Source organism: Carex rostrata, chromosome 6 (genome assembly GCF_964058835.1).
Source record: "Carex rostrata chromosome 6, lpCarRost1.2, whole genome shotgun sequence".
Taxonomy (NCBI): domain Eukaryota; kingdom Viridiplantae; phylum Streptophyta; class Magnoliopsida; order Poales; family Cyperaceae; genus Carex; species Carex rostrata.
In genome coordinates this window covers 6,350,316-6,376,111 of record NC_135923.1, presented here as the reverse complement: position 1 = coordinate 6,376,111, position 25,796 = coordinate 6,350,316, and the positions used below count along the sequence as shown (strand labels likewise).

General features: G+C 33.8%; 4 protein-coding genes across 5 annotated transcripts; 1 reads left to right on the top strand and 3 right to left on the bottom strand.

Annotated features, from left to right (window-relative positions):
- Window positions 1-423: 423 nt before the first annotated feature.
- LOC144555052 (CBL-interacting protein kinase 31-like) lies at window positions 424-5,396 on the top strand. The gene is made up of 15 exons (XM_078303252.1): window positions 424-826; window positions 2,035-2,238; window positions 2,362-2,424; window positions 2,533-2,604; window positions 2,731-2,838; window positions 2,929-3,009; window positions 3,303-3,356; window positions 3,525-3,650; window positions 3,743-3,832; window positions 3,934-4,053; window positions 4,162-4,272; window positions 4,375-4,488; window positions 4,574-4,630; window positions 4,720-4,794; window positions 4,967-5,396. The coding sequence occupies exons 2-15, from the start codon at window positions 2,047-2,049 to the stop codon at window positions 5,057-5,059; spliced, it is 1,356 nt and encodes a 451-aa protein (XP_078159378.1). The 5' UTR covers window positions 424-826; window positions 2,035-2,046; the 3' UTR covers window positions 5,060-5,396.
- A 1,137-nt stretch (window positions 5,397-6,533) lies between these two features.
- Window positions 6,534-8,616, bottom strand: LOC144555055 (dihydrofolate reductase-like). The gene is made up of 6 exons (XM_078303256.1): window positions 8,373-8,616; window positions 8,181-8,273; window positions 7,695-7,793; window positions 7,562-7,603; window positions 7,204-7,435; window positions 6,534-6,878 (listed from the first exon to the last, which is right to left on the bottom strand). The coding sequence occupies exons 1-6, from the start codon at window positions 8,493-8,495 to the stop codon at window positions 6,691-6,693; spliced, it is 777 nt and encodes a 258-aa protein (XP_078159382.1). The 5' UTR covers window positions 8,496-8,616; the 3' UTR covers window positions 6,534-6,690.
- A 2,581-nt stretch (window positions 8,617-11,197) lies between these two features.
- LOC144555058 (calmodulin-1) lies at window positions 11,198-13,342 on the bottom strand. Its single transcript, XM_078303258.1, has 2 exons — window positions 12,973-13,342; window positions 11,198-11,808 (listed from the first exon to the last, which is right to left on the bottom strand). The coding sequence occupies exons 1-2, from the start codon at window positions 13,046-13,048 to the stop codon at window positions 11,435-11,437; spliced, it is 450 nt and encodes a 149-aa protein (XP_078159384.1). The 5' UTR covers window positions 13,049-13,342; the 3' UTR covers window positions 11,198-11,434.
- A 3,855-nt stretch (window positions 13,343-17,197) lies between these two features.
- Window positions 17,198-19,737, bottom strand: LOC144555054 (uncharacterized). 2 transcript variants are annotated; one of them, XM_078303255.1, is made up of 5 exons: window positions 19,458-19,701; window positions 18,585-19,091; window positions 18,303-18,371; window positions 17,616-17,645; window positions 17,198-17,585 (listed from the first exon to the last, which is right to left on the bottom strand). In XM_078303255.1, exons 1-5 carry the CDS (start codon window positions 19,603-19,605, stop codon window positions 17,290-17,292), a joined length of 1,050 nt encoding a protein of 349 aa, XP_078159381.1. In that variant the 5' UTR covers window positions 19,606-19,701; the 3' UTR covers window positions 17,198-17,289. The 2 variants fall into 2 exon arrangements, with proteins under 2 accessions (XP_078159381.1, XP_078159380.1); XM_078303254.1 differs by having other exon boundaries at window positions 17,198-17,645; window positions 19,458-19,737.
- Between the last annotated feature and the right edge of the window lie 6,059 nt (window positions 19,738-25,796).

Sequence of the window (25,796 nt, the reverse complement as noted above, 5' to 3'; positions counted from 1 at the left end):
TATCACCCATAATCTTTTACCATTACACCATTTCAAACTTGTTGTTATAATAGAATTTTTATTATATTTAATGTATATTCGCTATAGCGTTATATTTTTATATTTAATTTTTATAATACAAGTATTTGAATTAATAATATAGTTAAAAATATTATATATAATAGCCGTATCGTATCCTTCATTTTTAAAAATTATCGAATCGCCGTATCCGTATCGTATCCGTATCTATGCAACATATATACGCACTCGTGTTCACATACACATTATATCTAGTACATATTTAGTAATTTTCACTCACCGGTAAATCTTTTAAGAAAGTTCCAAGAAAATTCCACCTCCACATTTTTCACGACAGCAACCACGTTGTATACAAATAACTTTTTCTACGGTTCAATCTACTCCAGTGAATTACAACCAGTTAAAATTTATAAACAGTAACTAGTATTACAGAGTTTAAAATGGATACCCCCAGTTAGTTAAACCGGAGAAGATTGTGAACTAACGGGCAAACAGGAGATGAAATAGAGACGGGCGAGAAACGAACAGAAACCAGAGGAAAGAGAAAATAAATTTTAAGTGCAATACAGTTGGGACCTTTTGTCTCTGTCTATGTGGGGTCATAATCTCTATGCCTCCTTGCTCTTTATATTTACCACCATCTCCCTCTTTATCTCTATTCGTCTCTGTGTTCGCTCTCGCTCTGGCACTTCAATAGTTCGATTACCTTTCACTGTACCAACGTGCTTTTCTGATCCCACTCAGGACTTTCTCTGTTTCTCTACTGGCCTTTGAGGTTTCCAAAAGGCATAGCTCAAGATCATCTGAGGTGAGAAAAAAGTTACAATTTTTGCCCCTTTTTTCTTCTCATAGCTGTCAGAGATTTCTATCTATTGAATGTATTGCTGATATTTAGCTGGATTTTCACTTGGTTCGTTTGAAACAAGCATTAATTCCTGATAATTAGTACTAGGATCATGTATTGTTCTAGCAGTTGTTTTTTTTTTCTCAAGAGCAGAACTTTTTTTTATGGGTTTTAATTTTCTTCACTGGTTTTAAAGCTAAAAACACGACAGAATAAAAGAACAAGAAGGATTGACTCAATTTTTTCAGAGTTTTTTTTTCCTGTTTGTAGCGGTTATCACGGTCTAAATGCATGTTCATCTAACAGAATTTTGAAAATTATTTCTTAATTTTGGTCCAAAATGAATGCTTTGGTGGATGTCTAATTGCTAAGTTTTATGTATTTGCTTGTTCCAATCGTACTTTACCATTTTCAAACTTTTTTCTTTCGAAAACTGATGCTCTGATGAGGTTCTATTCTGTATTTTATACATAATTGCTTGTTTTAAGTTACAAAATCCAGTGCGTTGTTATAATTGTACGAAGCACACGAGTTTGTAAACCAATTTGTATTAGAAAGCGTAGCAAAGTTCTTATCAAATGGAATATTCTAGATGCTGCGCGCGCCTTCTTTTTGGTAGCAGATATTTTATATTTCATTTTTTTTTAACACCTGGTCTACTTGTAGATCTGACTCCAAAGATTTTGACTATAAATTTGTTTTTCCTGAGAGATGTCTTTTTCCTCTATATTTGCACTACTGGGTCTTAAAATTCCATGTTAAAAAATAATTACATGCATCATGTGGATTTAATTGTAGCACAAAAGAAAAAAAAAATAAAGGCTTTCTAGATTTTTCTCCTTGTGTGCATCACTCAATAAATATATATTAGTAGTTGAATTTTGGTTTAGGGTCACATCAAAGATATACAAATTAATGTACTTCTATTTCCAAAATATAATGAACAATTGTACAAATAAACAAACAAATAGATAAAAGAAGTGGGAAATTAAAAAAATAAGAGAAGGTGAGTCCTCACTATAAATTATTTCTCTGTACAATTTATATTTTTATAGTGAGTTTAGATCCAAAACATACCAAATCTTCCCCATAAAACAAATTCAATCATTACCCCATATATTTTTAGGGAATACAAATGTATACAATTTGAAAGTTAATAAATAAATTATCAGGTAGTAACAGAGATGTATCGTGCAAAACTAGTGGCATCGCCAAAGAAGGTGAAACGTCAAGTTGGCAAGTATGAACTCGGCCGTACACTTGGCGAGGGTACATTTGCTAAGGTACGTTTTGCAAGAAATGTCGAAACTGGTGAGCATGTGGCAATCAAAATATTGGAAAAGGAGAAAATCATGAAGCACAAGATGGTTGAACAGGTATGTGCTGATGTTTTAGTGAACTTTTATTACTATCAGTTCAATACTGGCATGGGTGTAGTACCGACTGGTACGCGTTAATATACATAGTTCTTACTAATTTCTTGTATACATGTAATGCAGATCAAGCGGGAAATATCTATTATGAAGTTAGTGAAGCATCCTAATGTTGTTTGTTTACTAGAGGTAGGTTTTCTTGTTCTCTAACAAGTATATATGAAATCGGAATCATATTATAGTTTGAACTTCTTAGAGAAGTTACTCAAAAAATCAACTTTTTTTTTTCCTAATTAGGTTATGGGTAGCAAATCAAAGATCTACATTGTTTTAGAGTATGTCACAGGAGGAGAGCTCTTTGACATTGTTGTAAGTTATCCAAAACCTATATCTTTTCCTTTTTACCCCCCCCCCCCCTGCCAAAAAAAAAAAAAAAAATTTTGGAATAAGATAAAAGATAATGGACTAAGCATATATCATTTAATTTGGATTAAGGCCAATCATGGAAGGATGAGAGAAGACGAGGCACGCAGATACTTCCAGCAATTAATCAATGCTGTTGATTATTGTCATAGTAGAGGGGTGTATCATAGAGATTTAAAGGTATGACTTCTAAATCGTATCTTTTCAGCTTCTTTTAGTGGGACATTTTTCAAACTGTGTATATAACTTTAATTTCTTTTTTTTGTCCAGTTGGAGAACCTATTGCTAGATGCTCATGGAACCCTAAAAGTGTCTGATTTTGGTTTAAGCGCCTTATCACAACAAATGAAGGTATTAACTTTAATTATATTTCTAAACTGTACTGAATTTTCAAGCTCAAGACTGTTAAAAAGTACCTGAAATGAACCACAACACAACATGATAAAAACAACAATTAATTGCATTTAGGAGTAAAACTGGGTACAAGTGCACAATTGCAATTACTAGATTGCTTTGGCCGTACATGACTTGATATGATGCAAACTCCCAATAAAAACTACTTCTAGTTCGTTTACATATACATCTCAACTTCATATCTTAATCTAAAATATGACAAGTGAAGTTAATTATTATTTTCTTGGCAGGGTGATGGGTTGCTACATACCAGTTGCGGGACTCCTAATTACGTTGCTCCTGAGGTAATGAACTCCTTTCTCAGAGCATTCCGGTTCTTAGTTATTGTGCAAACAAAAAATTACCAAACTTGGAGAGAGGGAATCTTCCACATGACCTTTTGAGGTTTTGTGGGTTGGTGCGAACTTTTCATGGGTAAAAATATATAATTGTTTTTTTTGTTATTATTGCAGGTTCTAGAGGATAGAGGCTATGACGGTGCAAAGGCTGATGTGTGGTCATGTGGTGTTATCCTTTTCGTGCTGTTAGCAGGATATTTACCATTTGAAGATGACAATATAATGAGCTTATATAAGAAGGTAATGGTCAACTTTTATATTTGAGGATTTCATCTAATTTGTTTTTCCTATCTTTTCTTGTTACTGAAAAAAATATATATTCTTCTATGCAGATCTCAGCAGCTGAATTTACTTGTCCTTCATGGTTTTCCATTGGTGCCATGAGCCTGATAACAAGAATTCTAAATCCGGACCCTGAAAAAGTAAGTAATTGTGCATTGAACATTTGAACCCCAACATTTGTTAATTAATTAATTATTTGCTTGTACATTTTAGCTAATTCGGTATAAATTAATCTTTGCAGCGCATCAGCATTTCTGAAATTCTGGAGGATAAATGGTTTAAAAAGGGATATAAACCACCGGCTTTCGAGAAGTTTGAAGGAAGCTTGGATGACATTAATGCTGCATTTGCTGAATCTGATGTAAGTTCAAAAGAAAAATTACATCCTAAATTCAAAGTGGTACTAATAATTCTCTTATGCAACCTTTTTAGACATAATGAACTCAAATTTACTCCATATGTTTGTCAGGATTGTTATGTGAAAGAGAAAAAAGACGAGCAACCTGCAGCTTTGAATGCTTTTGAATTGATTGCTCTTTCAAAGGGACTCAATCTTGAAAATCTGTTCGACATAGAGAAGGTATGATACAATTTTCAAGTCCTTTCCTTTTTCTAATTATGAATATTTAATTTGTAATTATAAAGGGCTCATTACCCATTTCTTTAATTTTTGTTCCTTCAGAAATACAAGAAAGAAACAAGGTTTACTTCAAAGTGTCCCGCGAAGGAAATAGTAAAAAAGATTGAAGAAGCAGCAAAGCCTCTTGGTTTTGACATTCAAAAGAAAAACTTCAAGGTTTTACATTTGCCCTTCTGAAATTTCAAACATTTTCTAAACTACTTTCTCTGTAATATCTAACAACCAACTTTGATCCTTACAGATGATGCTGGAGAACTTGAAAGCAGGAAGAAAAGGAAATCTCAATGTTGCCACTGAGGTTAGTTAAAGCATTTCTTTAACACCACAATTAATCATGTGACAAAAGTTCCTATATGTAGTTTCACTAAATTATACATATTTATTTAGATATTTCAAGTGGCACCAACTCTGCATATGGTGGAACTGAAAAAAGCTACAGGAGATACTCTCGAGTTTCAAAAGGTATGTATTTGTTTGGCTACAAAAACTACAGTATCTTGTACATTTTTCTAATCTGGCAAAATAAATGTAGTCCTTCCATAGGCACTCAGAACATTTAAAAGCGTATGACTTTCAGTATGGAGAAGATATATATATTGTAATTTACATTATTTGTGCTTTTCTTTGTACACAGTTCTACAAGAATCTCTCTCTCTCACTGAAGGATGTAGTGTGGAAGACTGAAGATGACATGCAACAGGTGCCGGCTGACGAGAAGTCAGACTAAATTAAAGAAACAAGAGCTATAATCTCTCTTCTTTTTTAGGGAGTCAAGAGCTGCTTCACCTAAGCCAAATGCTGCCTTCATTTAGGATTTTGCTAGAACTGTGCAGATCATGTATATATGTGTTGCCAAAAGAAAAGTTGGTTCGTTGGTTTCTTAATTATTTAATTAGACTAAATCTCCTATTTTGGAGATCATCTGCATAGAGGATCGAGACTGTGTCAATGTTGTAAATGCGGTCAAATTGCACTTTGGACGACATGTTGAGTTCCATGCCTTTTTAAGTTCAGTTTCAGTGTAGAAATCATTGCTTATGCGTTGGAAGTTCACTTTTAAATCTGTAGTTGCATTATTGGGAGGTAAACACAGAGTACCCTGTAAATTCTGTTTATATGTGGATCTGTGTTTATTTGGGGGTTAATGGTATTTGTATATGAGTCAGGGTCAGGGGTTAGAATTTTGTGTACTTCAATTTTTTTTGTTCTTTATCTAATATCCAGATTGAAAAGCATTTGATTTTGAATGCGACATGGGCTACAATTGGGCCATAATATGAGCCCAACTAACCAAAGAAAATCAATGCTGATGTTTGTTGTTTTGAAATTTGATAGCATCTGTTCTCTCTCCCTCGCGTCTTGACACAGAATTACGGGTTGCGCATCAACAATGAACGCCTACTCGATCTTATTTTTGAAAGGAAAAATAAAAAAGAAATGAAGGGAAACAATGTGGACGGACTATTCGATTTGGTTCAGTTGAACTATTAAAATAGACTACAGAATTTATACGGTGTCTATTTATAGGCTATAACAATTTAAAATGAGGAGGGTTCAAATGCACCTTATCTTTCAAATCTTTTTTCTCCGTTTTCAAAGTCCGAATAGTCAATCCGAACCGTTAGATGCGATCTATATATTAAGATGTGCTTGGAGACCAAATTTTACATCTTTTGGAATTTTTTTACTATTTATTAAACCACTTTGAAAATCGCTGATCTAATGGTCCAGAAAATGTAAAATCAGCGATTTTCAAAGTGGCTTAATAAATAGTAAAAAAATTCCAAAAAATGTAAAATTTGGTCTTCAAGCACATCTTAATATATAGATCGCATCTAACGGTTCGGATTGACTATTCGGACTTTGAAAATGGAGAAAAAAGATTTGAAAGATAAGGTGCATTTCGGTGCACAAAAATTTGGGTGCATTTGAACCCTCCTCATTTAAAATACCATTAAAATATTTTCTTATTAATTTCCTATATCTTTTCATTAATACTGATTGATCTCTAATTGATCTTCTATTATCTACTCATTTTATTGTTTTACATATTTCTGGTGAGTGGTGACAGCTTATACAATTAAATCACTATTAGATGATATGTCAGCAGATCTATGAAAAAATAACATTTCGGTGACAGAAGGGGCTGATTGAACCAAACTCAATAGTTAATGGGGCTGATTGGAAAAAAAAAATCAAGCAGTCCAATTGAACCAAAACGAACAATTCAGAGGGAAAAAACAGACTTTTTTTTTTAATTTCTAATAAGATACCAGGGATAATCTCAAATACACCATCTTTTCAGGAACAATAGATACATTAATTTTGAGCATTTAGCTGCAGATAAAACTTTGGGCTTTAGGCTGTGACAGTCACCGCATAAGGTCTGTCAGTGGCGTCTGTTGCCATTTCTTTTGTATCTGCTGAACCTTTACCAGTAGAGGTTTGTTCGGTTTCTGATTTCTCAGCATCACAAGTTGGATTGGTAATTGTATCTTGCACTATGCTTTTAGTCCATTCAGCAAGTAGCTTCACCGCATTTTCATCTGTAATATATATCGTAAAAATTAAATAAAATAACATCATTTTGTTATCTTTGGCCTTCTCTCCTGCTTTGGGGCTTAATTACATTACTGAGCTTGCTCATGCCTCATAATTCAGGTTAAATAACAAAAGTAAAAGAGAGAACCATGCATCAGTATCACATGGTAATTTGCAAGGTTTGTTAATTTTTGGTTTCTACCAATACAATAAATTAGCCAAAGTAAACCTGAAGGTGTGAACAACATATGTGATGCCACTCTAAGTTACAGGATATTTTACATTAGTGTAGATTGAACAATCAAAATGAAAAGTTACAAGATATTTTACCGAGTCTGGGGACGGTGTGGCCTTGTGGGTGCCTTAGTATGAGGGGTGAATCAAAGGCAGCTGCTAATTCCTCTGAGGGAATTTTCAACCAGTCCTTTTCTCCAATGAAATGTACCGATTTAGCCTTGATCGGATCTTTGTATGCGACGTCACAGATTTTGGGGTCCCTGAATTTGCTTCCTGAGATAGAAATCAAGAACTTGATTGGTGGATGGTCTTTCAGTACCTTTCCCTGATGAATTGATTAAGAAGCAAGAGTTCAAACATGAATATAAATATCGGCTTTCAATAATAGCAACTGTGTAAAGTAGGTATCAGGAAAGAATAAAATCGATGCTAATTTCCTAACGACATTAACCTGAGCTTGGTAGCCGATTAGCAATGCAGACAATGTAGCACCCTGAAAACAACAACAATGTGTGAATAAATATTTACTGAAGTAGAAATTGCCTGAAGCTAGAACCACTGAGAGGAAAAAGAAAAGATAGTACCTGGGAGAAACCTAGCAGCCCATCAAAGGGACCATTAATCTTCATGTAATTGCACAAGTGAGAAATACATTCATCCAAATTTGTGTATTCAGTAAAGTCCTGTTACAGAAATTGAATTTTAAGAACTTAGAACTCAACAAATGCAAAGTATTCTAGTTGCCCCATTAAGTTTCAGAAGTAATGAACTTTTTGTTGTACCCCTGTACCAGAAGCAGAGAAATTTGTTAAGTCAGGCCTGATCTGGAACCAAGCGAGACTTAGACAATTTTTCTTACCCCTTCTCTTTTGCCTTCAGTCGAGTATAATTTCTCATTCATCATAATATATTTACTGTACTGGTCAGGTTCATGACACTTATGTGGCAACAGCATTAGTAATAATCAAATAGTAATGCTTTGTCAAATTGTTTCTTTATGGGCAAAAGGCTTCAAATTTAGATTTTAAAATCAGCATAAACTAATTTAGTATTGTTAGTAAAAAAAAAACCTTGTCAAATTGAAACCACTCGAAGAATGGAGCGGGGAATATGCCCTCGATATCAGACTTTCCCCCAGCTGGAAATAAACCATCTGGAAACACCTAAACAATAAAGAAAAGAAGAAGCCAAGATTAACACTGGCTGATTTTAATTAAAACATACAAGTGAAAAAACTAAGCATGCAAGAGTAAAAAGAGAACCGTATCAAACTCTTCAAAGATAGATGGGTCCCACTTGCTGATCTGTTTCTTCAAAAACGCCCCACTTGTACGAAATCCATGGAGGCAGAGTATCTTCAGCTTCTTCTCCTTTGGTCCTTCCATTGTTTCTTTTCTTCTCTAGTCTAAGAGGCAAGGCTCCCAAGTTTTTTTTGTTGCACGGGTGTGTTGGATTAAGAAGAGCAGGGAGAAAATGGTATTTAAAAGAGGTAGTAGGTGCATAGTTCTGCTACATGCTTCTTTCAAACTTGGCAACATCAAAAAAAAAAATTGAACTTGGTAGTTGCCACCTACCACTGAAGAAGCTGAACCGGACTATTAGTTGACTTCGTATCCTCTGCATTAACTCAAATTTTTTTATTTTATTTTGAGTTAATGTATCTAGATCGTCCGATCTGTTTTAAGATCCGTACAGACTAAATCTACGTTAATATTAAAGAGTCTCTGAATTATAAATTGTGGCTGGAATAATTATATTTAAAATCAGACAACCAAAATACATTAACTCAAAAATGCTCTTTGCGGACTCGTATTAGTTAGTGTTCCCAAGATTATATCCAACTAACCCCAATACGTTGACAAATAATTTGCCGAATTTTTTATTGAGAGGAAATGGTAAAAACTAATAATTAAAAGTAAGATTACTTGGAATACTTTTTTAAAAATAAGAAAAATGATGTAGGCTACTAGGCTGTGGCTGATAACAACGTCTATACTTAAAAAAGAAAAAGTCTAAAATAAAAAATTGGAAAAGGACGCCAGACAAATAACCTTTCAAGGAGAGAAGGAGAAGATAAATTAATTGCATATTAGCAAATTGTGTAGTAATGATATATCGATTGAAAACTTGGTAAATTTAGTAATGAATGTTTTTAGTAATGATATGATAATTTTTAGCAAATGAATAGTTGGTCAAATTAAATTAATAATAATATATACTTTTAATTGCTTGTTAATCTTGCACAGCACGTTGTAATCTAATTTATTAAATCATGTCATCTCGTTAAACGTGTTGTGTTTATCTATGGTATTATGCGGTACGACATGTTTAGAAATATTAACGTATTGGTACGATACGGCACGGTATGTGTTTCGAACATATCATGTCATGTTCTAGATACGTGGAAACATGACACGTGTTCCTGAAACGTCTAAACACTACACAGGTAACGTGTCGTGTTCCGAACACGTTGAAACACGACACACGTTCAAATCACATCAAGACAGGTTAGAAACATTAACGTGTTGACACGACACGTCACGTATTATGGACATGCTTAAACACTTCCATGATACACATCCAAAGCACGACATAGCACGTCGAAACACTGCATGTGTTCCCAACACGCCTAAACATGACATACGTCTGAAGCACAACACCACACGTTTATAAACTTTAACGTGTTGACATAGCGCGTCATGCATTATGTACACGCTTAAACATGTGACCAGAACACGACACATCCGAAACACGGCAGACATACCGTGTAGTACGTGTGTTGTGTTTAAACCTATCCGGAACACATACTGTACCATGTCGTACCAACACGTTAAAATTTCTAGATGTGCCATACCGCATAGTACATACTAGAGATAAACACAACACGTTTAACAATACGATATGATTTAGTAAGCCATGCTTCAATTTGCCATGCAAGATTAACAAGCAATTGAAACTAGAATTATTACAAATTTAATTTAACTAAAAACTTAATATTCATTTGTTAAAAATCAGCATATTATTAATAAAAATTTCATTACTAAAAAAATTGCTAATAAGGAACTAATTTATCTTTTCCTTCACACCATAGACAGATATTTGTATGGCATCCTTCTTTATTTTTATTTCAGATTTTTTTTTTTTTTTTACTATAGACGTTTAGACGTTGTTATGGCGTCCCTAAGGGACTCCACAGTCTACGGCAGTTTTCTTATATTAAAAAAAAATATTTCTAGTAATCTTATTTTTAATTATTACTTTTTATAATTTCCTATCAATAGAAAATTCGGAATAATTTGACACACTGGTTAGAACCTTTTTGTCACACCGTTTTTTACTATAGTTCAATAAGCTACAGATTGAAATTTGCTATGCTGCTTTCCACGAATCCGTATCACCCCAGGCACCTGAGGTGCAAGTGTCAAATCTGGACCGTTCTTTTTACCTGGTACGAATCTCAAAGCAGACCCCCTATTGCTTTAATAGGCACCGGATTTAATTTGAATCAGCTGAGATTAATCTGGACCGTCTGTTTTGTTAGATTGTAACTCAGGTTACCGGGGGGGACACGGACTCGCTTTCCACGCTGAAAGCTAAAAGCAAGCCATAACAAGTTAACAACAATAGCGATAACAGCAGCAGTATGGATCATACAATTGGATGTGGACCAGATATTGAGACTGAAGACTCGGCAGGTTTGTAGTATATAGTTTTAATTGTTTTGAGGAACTTCTGCTGCTGTTGATTATGGTGTTTGTGAGTAACGAACAATCAGGTCTTTTTCTCCTCAAAAAAAACAATCAGGTCTTTTATATTCTGATTTCAATAGAAATCGGTGGGGCCTTAGCTTGGTGCTTCAAAGAGTAGTCAAAGGAAGCATCATCGCTTCAAAATTCAAATAGTGGTCAGTGACAACACTTCAAGTCTAAATCCAGGTGGTGTCAGAAGGAAAGAATCAGCACAAATCTTCACCAATATAGCACAAAAATTTATATAAGAGGTAAAAAGCTTGTCAATCAAGGGCATTTCAAGCAAAAGAGAGAGCTAAAAGTTACATCAAATCCCAGATTAAGACAGACTACATTACATAAGATCAAAACAAGCTCCACAAAAGTCTAAAACAGCGATCCAGGCAAAAACAGCAGATCAAGATCCACGCACATACAAATTCAGACCAAACAAACACAATCAGTTTCTTGACTTCAACTTCGCCTCTTTCCCCTTCGCTCTCTCACCCACCCCTAAAATTCAAAACAACTACTACTGGGTACCAACAGACAATAATATGTATATTATTGTAATAGACAAACCCGAGAGGGGTTTATTACTTGGCCATCATGACCTTGACAAACTCCTCATAGTTGATCTGCCCGTCACCGTCAACATCAGCCTCACGGATCATCTCATCGACCTCCTCGTCAGTGAGCTTCTCACCAAGGTTGGTCATGACATGGCGCAGCTCAGCTGCAGAGATGAAACCGTTTTGGTCCTTGTCAAAGACACGGAAGGCCTCCTTCAGCTCCTCCTCAGAGTCGGTGTCCTTCATTTTGCGTGCCATCAGGTTCAGGAACTCAGGGAAGTCGATGGTGCCATTGCCATCAGCATCGACCTCGTTGATCATGTCCTGGAGCTCAGCCTCGGTCGGGTTCTGGCCCAATGACCTCATCACTGTCCCGAGCTCCTTGGTTGTGATGCAACCTGCATATGATCACTACAACTTAGGAATCTGAAATTTCAGATTATAATCAACTCTTGGCAAAGAGAGGAATGATCTGTTAACAATAACCAGACTAGCATTAAAACAAGATCTTTTATCACATTTTTGCGTGGTTAATACGCATGTAATATTCATATTTTACAGGAATAGTATGTAAATATTTCTCCAACTTAAATATCAATTCACAGAATCTGATTGCGAAACCAAATGATTTGTCTGTCCGAGTAACTACTATTTCTATCCAAGTTTCTAAATCAAATAAAAAATTTTAATTAGATAGAAAAGTTGTAATAAACTAATAATGCAAGTGTGTTCTCCTTTTCCTTGTAAGGTTTCTTAATTAACACATACATAATATCATTAAATAGTCAAACACTATATATGCAAGTTGTTGCACAATGTCTAGCTTTGAGACAAAATCAAATGTTATGTACTGTTAGAGTATGGATGACATAAGATAACTTTGTAGTAGCAATAAGAGGTAGAGAAAGGCGTTCAAAGTTTTTGCACATCCATTTAAGATAAGTGTGGGTGAGATAAGATCAGATGGCCATCTGTGATATGCTAGGCAAGTCAAACATTTACTACTCTTACGCCAGATCCATGTATCTATTTAGACCAGAAATCACTTTCAAGAGTTTGACAAGTAATTCTTATCAAGATTGTTCTTATCTTGTTTGTCTATATTGTTCATATGCCTATCACAATTTTTAATTCTAAACTCAAACCACCGGATCTAAATCCACAACTAAACTAGAGTGAGAAAATGCATGAATCATCTGTGTAAAATAAAAAAAAACCCCATATTCCTATTATTTTTACTTTTATAACTCCAACATGTTTGAATCGACGGAGCAAAATTCTCCGTATTTGTATATTTTTTTAATCAAAATTGGGAACACGGACATAAGTAGAATACGCGCATCTATTGCTACATCCAAACAAGGAAAGAATATTACACGAAAAGAAAAAAAAAAAAAAGAAACGGGATATTTCGTGTTTATCAACTACGCAACGAATCTCTCGGTTTACGCTAAATTTTATAACAACTATTGCACAGATCGAGCCAGATCTAATAAGGAATCCTCTAAACCAAGAGAAAACACCTATCCCGAAAACGAAAAAGATTTCAAAAGGGATCATACCGTCTCCATCCTTGTCGAATAAGCTAAACGCCTCCTTGAACTCGGCGATCTGGTCGTCTGTGAGCTGATCCGCCATTTCTCAGTCTCAAAATCCAATCAAACACCTCGAGAAAAAACAAGAGAGGAAGAGAGCGAGAAAGATTAATAAAGATCTGATTGGGTTGGAGGGCAGAGACAACGAGGCACGATTTTATTTAGTAATAGAATACTCTTTGCCGCTTTATACGGTGAATCGCTCGATATTCTTCTTTTTTTCCGGCCGTTTCCGTTTTAAATTTATAATTCCGAAAACACCCTTACATTTTATTCCGGGTAAAGATTTTAACAGAGTAGATTCTTCTTCATACAGCGCAAGGACTATATAATCAAAACAGAATTTCATATAGTTTGTGCGCTGCATGAAGAGAAAACTACTCTGTTAAAATCATTACCCCAATCGGAGGTTATCGTTCTATTGGATCTCTGACTGGTGGTAGTGGTACCGCTTGAATTGGAAGTTATCCTTCCATCATTCCAAACGCCATTCGGGTTTCGATCCTTTTTTAACAAATTATGAACTTCAGTCTTTGTCTCTACAACATCCAAATGAAATGATTATTATAGTTTATTGTCTATTGTGAGGAATGAGCATTTTATTTATTAAGATTATAGATTGGACGATTTCTGTTATCTATTTTGCATATTTTTTTATTAAAAAAATATATGTATTCAATAAATTTATAGTATAATTGATTTAAAAATAAATATGATATACATATTAGAATTGATGGTGAAGAAAAGAGAGGAAGTGAAGAGGCGAGCAGGGGTCTTCTTATCCTCCAAATTGAGATGAAGAGTTGAAATTTCTCTTTTTGTTTTCCTTCTTGTTGTGATTTTTTTTCCTAAATTAGATTCAAGGAGTACGCAATTAAATTGCACTCACCTTTCGCTTTTTCTCTCATTTTCTATCACTTTATTAGACTCTAAATGAATTCACCTCTTTTATATTTTTCTGTATAAATGCCGTACAACTAATTGTATTGTTATCATAATTGGTAGTTTGAAAAAAAAATTATATTCAAATTTATTATAAAATACTTCAGTTTAAAATTTTAGCTTTGTAATAGATACTTTTTCGGAGACAAAATTTGAAAAACAACTCTAGTTGAGATAACTTCGATCAAAATATCTTTTTGATCATTACTAGTGTATCAATATTATTAATCAATTTATTTTTATTAAGTCTGTTGGTACCATATACACTTTTCATATCATTAACAAGCATGGGCGGAGGCAGCATTTGAAGTAATGGAGGTCAAAAATACAGAGAATGGTTAGTTGCTCATCTTTTAAATATATATATATATATATATATATATATATAAAATACTACAAGTTCCCAAATTATACACAGTGTAATAGTTTATTTTTTTTCTTTAAAAATGAATGGGGTCAACTATACATAATTTTCACAAAATGAATGAGAGTCATTTTTGAGATACCCATAATATTTTACTATAACTATACAAAAAGAGCATATATAATAATTAATTTTTGAAAATGAATGGCGGTCAATTGACCCCCATTTGGCCTCTGTAGATTCGCCTCTGTTAACAAGTACATATTAAGAGAGAACTTCAAATGATATAGATTGTCTAGAATTTAGCTAGGATGTTGTGAATTTTTAGTGACATGCGGGTGCTACATCTTTCAAAACCTATCAGATAGATTACAAACGATAAATTCAAATTGTTAAAAGTTGAATCGATCTATTTTACAAGTAATGTACACACATCAAAATTTATACATTTTCAAATTCATTTAGTATAAATTAAGCAGTAAAAAATTAATGAAAAAGAAATATTTTAAAATTGACTTATAAATCATCACTAAGCATGCACCTAGCCAAAATATGGGGACTTTATCTTCATTGATATATAATCAAGAGCAAAACTAGGGTGTGATGGGCTCACCAAGAGAATTTGGTGAGCACAACTCCAAAAGTATATCGGATTGACTTCAAACGCTGAATCCAAATCGTTGAAATCCATGTACATACAAATTTTTAAAAGTTTCGAGTTTATTTGCTACAAGGTCAAAACGTCAAAGAAATGAACTTTTTATAACTTAATTTATAAGTTGTTTTATATATTCAATTTTTATGATTTTTTTGACCGCTTAACCTTATAGCAAATAAACTCGAAACTTTTAAAATTTTGCACCTACATGGATTTCAACAGTTTGGATTCAGCGTTTAAAGTCGATCCAATATACTTTTGGAGTTATGCTCACCAAATCCTCTTAGTGAGCACATCACACCCTAGCTTTACTCTATAATCAATTGAGAACTTCAAATGATATAAATTATTTATACTAAAATTATCAGTGAGAGCCACTTAATTTATTCTTATGTGCCTTAATTTTGTTAAAAATAGAAAAATATGGTTTTGGCAAAATGATATTTCATTTCAGTTAATTTTCTGGGGTTTTGTATCAATTCTTATCCTTGCAAATCAAGACGCCATGTGCCAACGTGCGGATGCAACTCGGGACCGACCAGCGCATCCGTAGCGTCTCCATGAGAGGGCATTCCCGTCTTTTCATAAAAATATCAGTGCAGAGGTCAAGCCGGTAATTTCCAACAAAACAAAAGACTGGAAGACAGTGAAGGTAAAAAAGAATAAAATTGGGACCCAGAATTTTTCCTTTCCCACCCACAAAATGCCGAACTGACGAATATGCCCTCGACGCGGTCCAGACGCGGAGAGGAGGAATTTAAGTATCTTGGCTGAGAAATATAAAATAAAGCCACGTCATACCCCAATAGTTAACGCCGTTTCTCTCCGAATCGTCGCCGTTAGTCAAGTTGCTAGAATATCCTTGTTGCGGTTTGTGGCATAGTGTTCGATCACGGGCTGACTTATCTTGGCCCAAATTGGAAACCTGCGCTCTTCTTTTATTCTCTCTTTATTTTGGGCCTTGTCTGACTTATGAAAAGGCATGCTTGGATTATTGCCTTGGTTCCCATTTTTCCAACATCTCCAATTGATCCGTTTGTTCATTGATCATTAATCGTACGTATAAAGTTTGTGTGTACTCATCTCATTGCGTAACATGAGACATTTAGACTTATATATATATAGTAGGCTCTTATAGTTCATAGTAAAAAGTTGTTAGACTAATGAAAGAGCAGGCTATAACATGACAGCAAAATTAGAAAGGATTAGAATTTTGTATTTAGTACGTAAGTGTTAAGATTACACTCGGTTCCAGCATAACTTGGAGATCAAACCGAATCCTCTAGAAGATCTATATCTACTCAAAAGAAGGAAAGGAGAAATTGAAAGATATCAATCATATCTAGTGAAATAGGCAATAGATAGTATTTGATTATTTGTCATTAATTCGAAGGATTGGTTTCCATATTTAACATGATATACAAAATATTTTTGGATTGATAAATAGGCATGTAAGAGTCATGTAATTCAATCAAAAAAGAAAAGAAATAAAAAAATAAGGGAGGGAAGGGAGATTCATGGGAGTCTTGTGTTCTTAAGTTGTTTTATTATTTTTTGACAGTTCTATTATTATTTTTGACATGGTATCAGAGCGTGGTTGCCTGGTGGTATAGCTAGAGAAATTGTTGCCCTTCTTGCCTTTAACTTCAATTTCTTGTGCTATACTGCTCTAAGGAGCGATCCATACTTGGTAGAATAATGTCAGAAGCCGAATCCCAAGAATCGACCACCATTGCTGCACTGATTGAGCAGATGACGAGAATGATGACTCAAATGATAGCTATGCAAACTGCTGTCATAAACAATCCTCAATCGGCGACACAAATCATACCTCAACATGTTACCATAACCGAGGGTATAATTCATTCAAGTGCTATTGATGTAAAATTTGATAACACAAAACTAAGGTGCACGAACAAAATATTTTTGGATTGATAAATAGGCATGTAAGAGCCATGTAATTCAATCAAGAAAAAAAAGAAATAAAAAATAAGGGAGGAAAAGGAGATTCATGGAAGTATTGTGTTCTTGAGTTGTTTTATTATTTTTGACAGTAAGGTAGTTTAAAAGCATATTTATATAAGTTTCTTTATTTAGAAAATGTGTATTATCATAAATAAGTCATTTGTATTCTTTATGTTTGTCTCTCTTTTTAATTCAGCCTTTCTCTCAAAGTCCTAACACAAATTTATATGTAATTGTTTATATGCATGTCATGCGAAGTTTATAAAATCTTTGAATTTCCAGAATCCATACATCATAACCGAATCAATCAATCATCTCGATTTACGAAACTGTCGACAATGTAAGTTATAAGATTTTAGAAGTACAATCGTTTCCTGCATGTCCTTCTCAGCGAAACCGAGAGCTTATTGAAACAAAAATAGAGTTCCATGATCACTTCTTCTACCAAATCTCCAAATATACTCCATTCTACCATGACCTCGATCCGCTCCAACTCCCGCCTCTCTTCTGACGCTGCCACCTCCCATATCTCCTCAATGCTGAATGCGGTTGTGTGGCTTTTAATGTCCGTGACACGCCAATCTCGCATTGTACAAGAGTTTGTGATTTCTTTCCATGTGAAGGTTCTTGGTATCCCTTCATTCGCTAATGGTCGGTGATGATGAAATCCTTCTTGCTCTGTGTTATCCTTTGCCTTCTTTGGATGGTCCCCTACGGTATACATTACCAGAAATATATGTTAATTGCAACTCAAAACGATTTGAACTCAAAAAATATTAATGTACTGGGTTGACTGAAGGTTATTTTTCCAAATCAATTTATTTGTTATTATCTTATTATGCTGTTCTTGTGCAAGGACAATGAAAAACACGTTAGAAGGAACAGGAATCAAAATAACAGTAGTAACAACAGTAACAGTACTGTAACAGTAAGTAACAGTAGTCTCTAATTGTGTTTGTTACCTTGTATCACGATCGGGCTTGACAAATTTCAGACAAACTTTAGACATTGCCAGTAGTGACAGTTCCAAGAGAAACTATTAAGCGACTCAAGTACTATGTTAGGCATAAGTCATGAAGTCATGAACAGAGGTGCACATAGGAAAAAGGCAACCTCGGTTGGTGGTGTGGTATTGAACTATTGATTATTAAATGCTGGCCACTGGATCAAGAAAAACTCAGAGCTTTGGAAAATTGGATAATTAATCTTTTGCACTTCAAGAAAAATATGCTCTCCATAGTCCATAGTACTCACGGGTACCTTGATTTCCGTTTAATAAGTTCAAATCAAACCTTTTTGAAAAGCGTCCAAATTTTAGCAGATTATATATGATTTCCATTGAAAAAAAAAAAATTAATATACACTAACCAAAGAGCACACCCATTCTAGAAGGCTTCACTATCTTTAATCCAGCTGCAACATTAGAACTTTGGCTTTCTGCATGAAAATTAACATTATAACATTAATTTGTTAGAAGATTATTTTAATTAATTAAGATATATTTTGGTTTTTTGTAAAGAAATAACCATTGCATGAGAAAAGATAAAAGTCTGAATTAGCAGCCTTTAACTTCTTTAAAAAGGTAAAAAATGAAAAAAATCTATGTAGAATTAAATTTTTGCATTATTTTAAAGCAAATTCTTTGCTCACCATTTATCTCAGATCTTTTGGATCGAAACCGAGGTGAGTATATCGCGTCAAGCACTGAATTCGGGCTCTGGTGCTCCACCTCCACCTCCTTCCTCAGCTCTGCACCTTCCATCCCTTTCAAACCAATCGATCCAACGGTCTCTGACGCCTTTATTCTCACCTCAGCCAATCTCACTGCTTCGATTATCCTCCTCAAAGCCTTTAAATCCTCATCACACTTCTCCAATGCGCCAAGTAGCCTTCTCCGTTTTTCTGAGGCCGATTCTGGCGGCGGCATTTGTGGTGCGGCCATGTCTAGACCCATTAGACGTGCTACCGCTACTGATGGCCGGCGCGGACTCTCTGGGGAACCTGCCGAGAATCGGCGTAGCTCTAGTGGGATTGTGGGGCTTCTTGGAACCTCACAAGAGCTCCGTCTCGGAAAAGGATCGACAATTTTTGTCGGTTCAGTTGCTTGTAAGATTGGTGCTTTTGATGGAGTGTTGAGAGGGATGTCTTTCTTTGGAGCTGGATGTGGAAAACAAAAAATCATGTAAGAATAAATGGCACATGGAGGCTATCATAGAAACATATGTGGAAACACATGACCATGAAGTGACATGATTAGTTAAAATGGAAGACAAGAAAAGATATATCTAGGCACAATTACTAAAGAAACATAAGGGGATTTTCTTTTTGCTAAATTAGAATACAACTTAAATAAAAAGATAATTAGTAACAAAAACTGAGAATAAAATTTATACTTTTTTTACAAAGTATAATTTTTGTACTTCTGTTATGAACCATGGATTATATATGTGTATATATATCATGTCAGGTCGATTTTAATATTTATGTCTTTTTGAAATATGTAATGCAATGTATGAGTACTACCAGGAGAGAGGCGCTTGCGAGAGCGGCGGTGGTGGTGGGTAAGAAGGTGAAGAATGCCAGACATGCAACCAATGCTACGCTTCTGCGACGAATGCCGGCCGCTGCCTCGGCAAGACGAGCATCCCTGGATCGTCTCTGCACTGCCCATTTGTGTTACTTTAATTCAGTGGTACTGTATTCCTTCAATTCCTACAAATAATTGCTTTCTCTCCTTCCTTTGGAGAGAAGAGATACAAGAGGAGGAAAGGAGCCTGAAGTCAGATGGACTGATTAAAAGCACGTAGAGGTGTATAATTACTAAAATACCCTCCTGATTGAAGGGAGCGGGGAGATATCCCGGTCCAAGTTCAACAGAATGTGGGTTCCTCTGTAGAATTGGACCACATGAGATGCTTATAGACTCATGGAGGATGTTACTAATATTGTATAATGTATTAAAAGTTGTATTTCATTACGATAAAATTAACAACTTATTGTTGAAGACGTCTGTAACTATAATAAAAAATAACATATTATATAAATCGTGTGCTACATTTATTTAAATTTAATATAAATAATATATTGATAACACATTTACTTATTTGATAATTGTGATGAATGATAATTTTTTTTTTATCGAAATCAAGAGATAAAATATAGATATATTAATTTTAATTTGATGTACTGCGTATCTGATTTAGTGAAATTTAGAAATATAGAAGGAGCTTTGGACATAGTCTTATTTAAAATCAGACTTGAATTGCCTGATAGGTGTCAAAATTTGTATGAATAATTTAATTTTACGGAGTTGTGTGGGAGGTTGTAGATTTAAAATCCAAATAAAAAATTATTTATGAACAAATAAATGAAAATTGGCATGCTATATCTTTGTCTTTCTATCTCAAACAAATCCACATAGTCATTTGAATTTATTAAGTTTAAATCATTCATATAAATCTCAACAAAAATCTGATAATTTGAACTTTACTTTTAGATAAAATTTGTACAAATCCTCGTAAACAAAACCCAACTCCTTCGGGAGTGTTCGGCGTGTCACTGTGTCTGTGGAAAAAAAAAAATTCAATCGGAGTGAATTTATTTTTCCTACGCGCACAGTGTTTCGGCTATTCAAATTAGATCTGAATCTAAACTCGTTCCCGTTCCCGCCTGGCTGCCGAACATGAACTCAAGAAATATATATCCACCGCAATGGTCCCACAGAATAGACTTGGTCTACGCATTAAATTATGGTCGCCATTTAAGTAGACCAGTGAAAAACTGATATGACCGACACTGGTATAAACTAATTACGGCAGAGAGATGGACAATTTCAGAAACAAAGCACTGAATCATGTTAACGGGTCGGATTTGGATAGCTTGTGGCTTCTATGTAGAGGGAGAGGGGGGTGTCCGATGGGCATCGGACCAAATCCGGTTTGATGGGGGGTTTAAACCGTCAGATCTGTTTTAGGATTCGCACCCGCAATTTCGCATCTGCTTTAAAATCCGTACACACGAATCCTAAAGCAGATCTGACGGTTTAAACCCCCCATCGAACCGGATTTGGTCCGATGCCCATCGGAAACCCCCCCTCTCCCTATGTAGATCCTATTAAAGAGAAAAAAGGAAACAAAGGTTGAAAAAGTGTGCAGACAGGAAAGGAAAGAAGTGTAGACTAGTAGTATCCTAAGCTCAAAAGCTAAGAGCAAAAGCAAACACTCCACGTGGCAGTATCCTGTATTTTTTTACTTTGTGTCAGACTGTCAGCTAGTGATCTGGCGTTTATGCTGATTAGATGATCAGGATGTAAGGTTTAATCTGCCCGTTTGTCTAGGATTAAGATTTGATTCCTCGCCCAAAGTGCATCACAATTCACAACATGCCACCCCCACCACAGTGATTTCGACCTAAGAATTTCTTTTTCGGCAAAAAGAGATAATTAATAACACTAGATGATAATCATACTGATTATTGAATCATATGCTTCTTTCACTTGAAATATGTCTTTTTCAGTTATGTTATTTTCTCCACGTAAACTGTCTTAAGATATATTTTGTTTGTACGATGTCACACGTTGTTCCTTCCGATCGATTTTACTCTCTCTGAAAATCTTTTTTTTGTCTCCCTTCTAAATATTTGATTTGTAGTTCGGATTAAATTTAGAGTTAAAATTAAAATAAATTTTTTGAATTATGATTGGTAATTAGAATTATAGGTTAAAAAATTAGAAATTACAAATCACAGTATTAGAAAGTATAAGTTAAAACATTATTTTTTATAGAATACTTAATTAGATAATGAATTTAAATTTGATTATTTATTTAAACTCGATTCGATATTCTTTTATTCCTGAGGAAAATTCCGAATCTGCCTCTGTTTTGGAGACAGTTCAACAATGCTATTTTGCAGCTTCTAGCAATTCCTTTAATAAAAAAAATAATGGTTTTCAAAGGTGTTTTTGGAGATTACAACTTGTTAGTTTTCTAATAGGGCCCAAAGGATAAAACAGAGATTTTCACAGGAGGCAAGAACTGAGTATTTGTTAACTCTGTCTTCTCTGGAACTGCTTTGAATTGCGTAAGTGTTTTGTTTTTTTTTATAGTTCTTAATTCTATTAATTAACGGTCACATTAATTCACATGCGAAACTTATTTTGCACTTCCCTCCAAAAATATATGAAAGGATTTTCGTGCAATTCCCTATCCAAGAGAAGAAATGTTCTCAGAATTAATATTAATAAAATCATGAGCAAAAATAGAGCATTATGTCACCAAATAAATGTTTTATAGGAAACATTATAATATCTAATATTTAATACTAGGTTTCGTAGGATTAAAATATATTATGGGCCTTTTTCTCCGATCATGCTCCACATTGTTATCTCTATTATCAAAGTCTGAACAATCGATTCAAATTACTCAACATGATCTTAGATCTTTATATTAGAATGCTCTTGGAGATCAGATTTTATATATTTTTTTTTGAATTTTTTTTACTATTTTCAAATATATATACAAAATCAATGTTTTCAGCAATTCTAAACCATAAAAAAAAAAAGTAATTTTGTACGCATCTAAAAAATAGTAAAGAAACTTCAAAAAAAAAATATAAAATTTGGTATCCAAACATATTTTAATATGAAAGTCATGTTAAGCAGTTCGGATCCACTGTTCCGATTTAAAAAATAGAAATAATGATGTGAAAATATAATTAGAGTATAAAACTAATAGTATATTTTAACTCTGCTGGTTTTTAGATAGAGCAATAATTATTGAACCCAAAAAATATCAGATCTGAAGCAAACCCAGAGATGCAACACTTTTTAGTTTTACAGAGTAGAAGCACTTGAGACTTGAGAGTAAACCATTAAAAGTTGGTATAAAATAAAGATAAAAAAAGATGAGAAGATGGCGTCAGTGAATAATAAATAGATGGAGAAGTGAGGTGAAAAAGCACATTCACATCACGCGGTTAGTTTCACTTTATGAAGGAGAAGGAATGGGGACGATATGATGCGAAGCAAAAGAAAATTGAAACAGATCAAGGGAAGTGAGAATTCGCATCCTCTGAGATATCTCATATTTTGCGTGACTTTTTGGCGAATCTCAACCGTTCAAATACATTATACACGAATCTCAAAGCTCAAATAATACGATCCCCCGCGCTATCCCCGAATAGGCACCGGACACGTCGGACACGCAACATATGAGATATCTCAGAGGATACGCACTCGGGAAGTGATGAGTAGTACCATAGTGTAAGTCTAAAGCAAGAACACTTGCTCTTTTGCTTTTCTAGGGTTCTGTGTCATGAGAGCTATGCAAGGAATGTGAAATTATTGCTTCTACCGGAATACAATGGGAGAATTTACCTATATTTCTTTTAAAAAAATAAAATCATGTATTTTTTCTTTTAAAATATATAATATTATTTTAACACTTTTAAATTTTAAAAACTCGTAAGTTTATCCAGTTTATTGCCTTTTCTATTAGAATTTGTTTATTAAAAAATAGAAAAATATGTAGAGTTTGTGTAAGACAAAATGTTTAATTAATTGTTTTTAGATGACAAATGATTTTTGCGAGGTATATATCCCATATAAACTAAAAAAAATGCAAATAAAATATATGTCGCATATTTCTTTCCTTACGGATCAACAATTTTATCATATCCAGGCAACAAATACCGAACTTTCCAAAATAAAATAGAGTGAGTCTATGTTACTATGCATATCACGGGTTGTTACCGTGCTACGGCTCTATATTTGAGTTTTCAAATTCTAATGGTCGATCCGAACCGTTCATCTTGTTCTTCATATTAATATGTGTTTGGAGACCAAATTTTACATTTTTTGAAAAATTTTTACTATTTTTTTAGATATTTAGAAAATCACTTGATCTGAAAATTCTGGACCATCAAAAAACAGTGATTTTCAATAAATCTAAAAAAATAGTAAAAATATTTCAAAAAATATAAAATTTGGTCTCCAAACACATATTAATATGGAGAACAAGATGAACGGTTCGGATCGACCGTTAGAATTTGAAAACTCGAATATAGAGTCGTAGCACAGTAACAAATCGTAATATGCATAGTACCATAGACTCACTCAATAAAACATGCATGTAAAACAAAAAAAATTGACGCCAAGGATTCTTTGTGGCAAGATACCACTAATTTATATCACAAAATTTCATGAGATGCCACTAATTTATACCACTAGATTGGAAAATTTTGATCATGAGATGCTCAAACTAGGTACAAAAAGCAATGCATCTGCCTTCATTTTATTTCAATCGAAGCACTCGAAAAAAATCGATTGATATGAGAAAATATTAGAGTTCGGCGCTATTTGCATGTTATAGCTTTTTCGAATCATAAAAGTTATGGCGCTATTTGCGCTATAGCAGTGGCTCGGCGCAATATGACAATAGTGTCGTTTTTTTAGTCATTCCGATATGATGTGATAAACGCTATTTACACCCTTGAAAAATGTAGTTTATTGATCTTGATTCTCTCATTACCTATGAAAATTCCTTTCAAACGAGATAATTAGTAATAAAATATTAAGAGCAGATTAACTTTGAGATTTTGAATATTTAATTCAAAATAATGAATTTTACAGCGCGTGTGATATATAAAATACCATAAAAAACATTGATATTAAATTTATTTTCATCTAGCTAGGCATGACCGCATGAGCAAGCTACAGTTCGAGCTTATATCGGTTTAATTTCTAAAATAATTATTTCGCTTAATTAAAGTTTTTCGTATTTACGTACCTAAATGAATTAAATATAAATTGCAAAACTCTTTGGATTCATTATACAATAACTCAAAGAAAAGACAAAAAATTGACAATATTAAAATTTTATGTCTATGTTTATGTTGTATATAGCACTGTTTTTATGTATAATTATATGATGAAAACTGAATGACTTCAAATAATGAATTTATATTGTTGAAATTAATCTACTTCACGAGTGATATATTTACATATGACTGCTCTCACTGTCTAGATAAATTTCTAAAATAAAATTTACACTTTACCATAATTTAGCACTGCTCTCACTGTCTAGATAAATTTGTCAACATTTCATAATGATCCAGACAATGAACACATACCAGGTAACACCTGACCTGGCCTCATGAACTTGAAGGAGGTGTTGAAGGCGTGAAGGGGGGCATAATTAGTGCATGGACATAGCAGCATAGCACCAGCAAGAGAGGTGTCAAAGTGTCAATGCCAGGTACCTGGGGTCCTGGGTTGAGTTGGTAAATCGTGGGGGCCATTGACTTTTACGGTTTAAAAAACATCACCATCCACATGTTTTACCTCAGTTAAAAGGAAAAAAAATATTATCTGTAGAAATTATTAAATTTAAACGTAATAAAATAAAAAAACTATCTCGCTTTTAATAAATATAGAAAGATATATTCATTGATATATGAATAATTATATTTATCTTCGCACTTCTTTTTCATTTCTATCCCACAATTATAATTTAAAAAGTTTATATTATAATTCTCACTAAGTATTTAAATACTTCTAAAATTAGAAGATTCACGTTAAATAAGAAATGTGATAATTATTTAAAGGTTGTACTATAGTCCTCACTAATTATTTATTTATAAAAAAATATTTATCACGATAAACGTATACGAAGTGATTATTGAAATATTTTTTTATATAGGTATAAATACTCTAGTGTATAGCTATAAATACTTATAATACTTGATATTAATACTTTTCATATGTCAGCCAGTGTCATATGTAAAAAATACTTTCAAGTATAGGGATAAATACTTGTGTGACGAGATTAATACTTTAGAAAGAGAAAATTACATAGAAGATGTTCG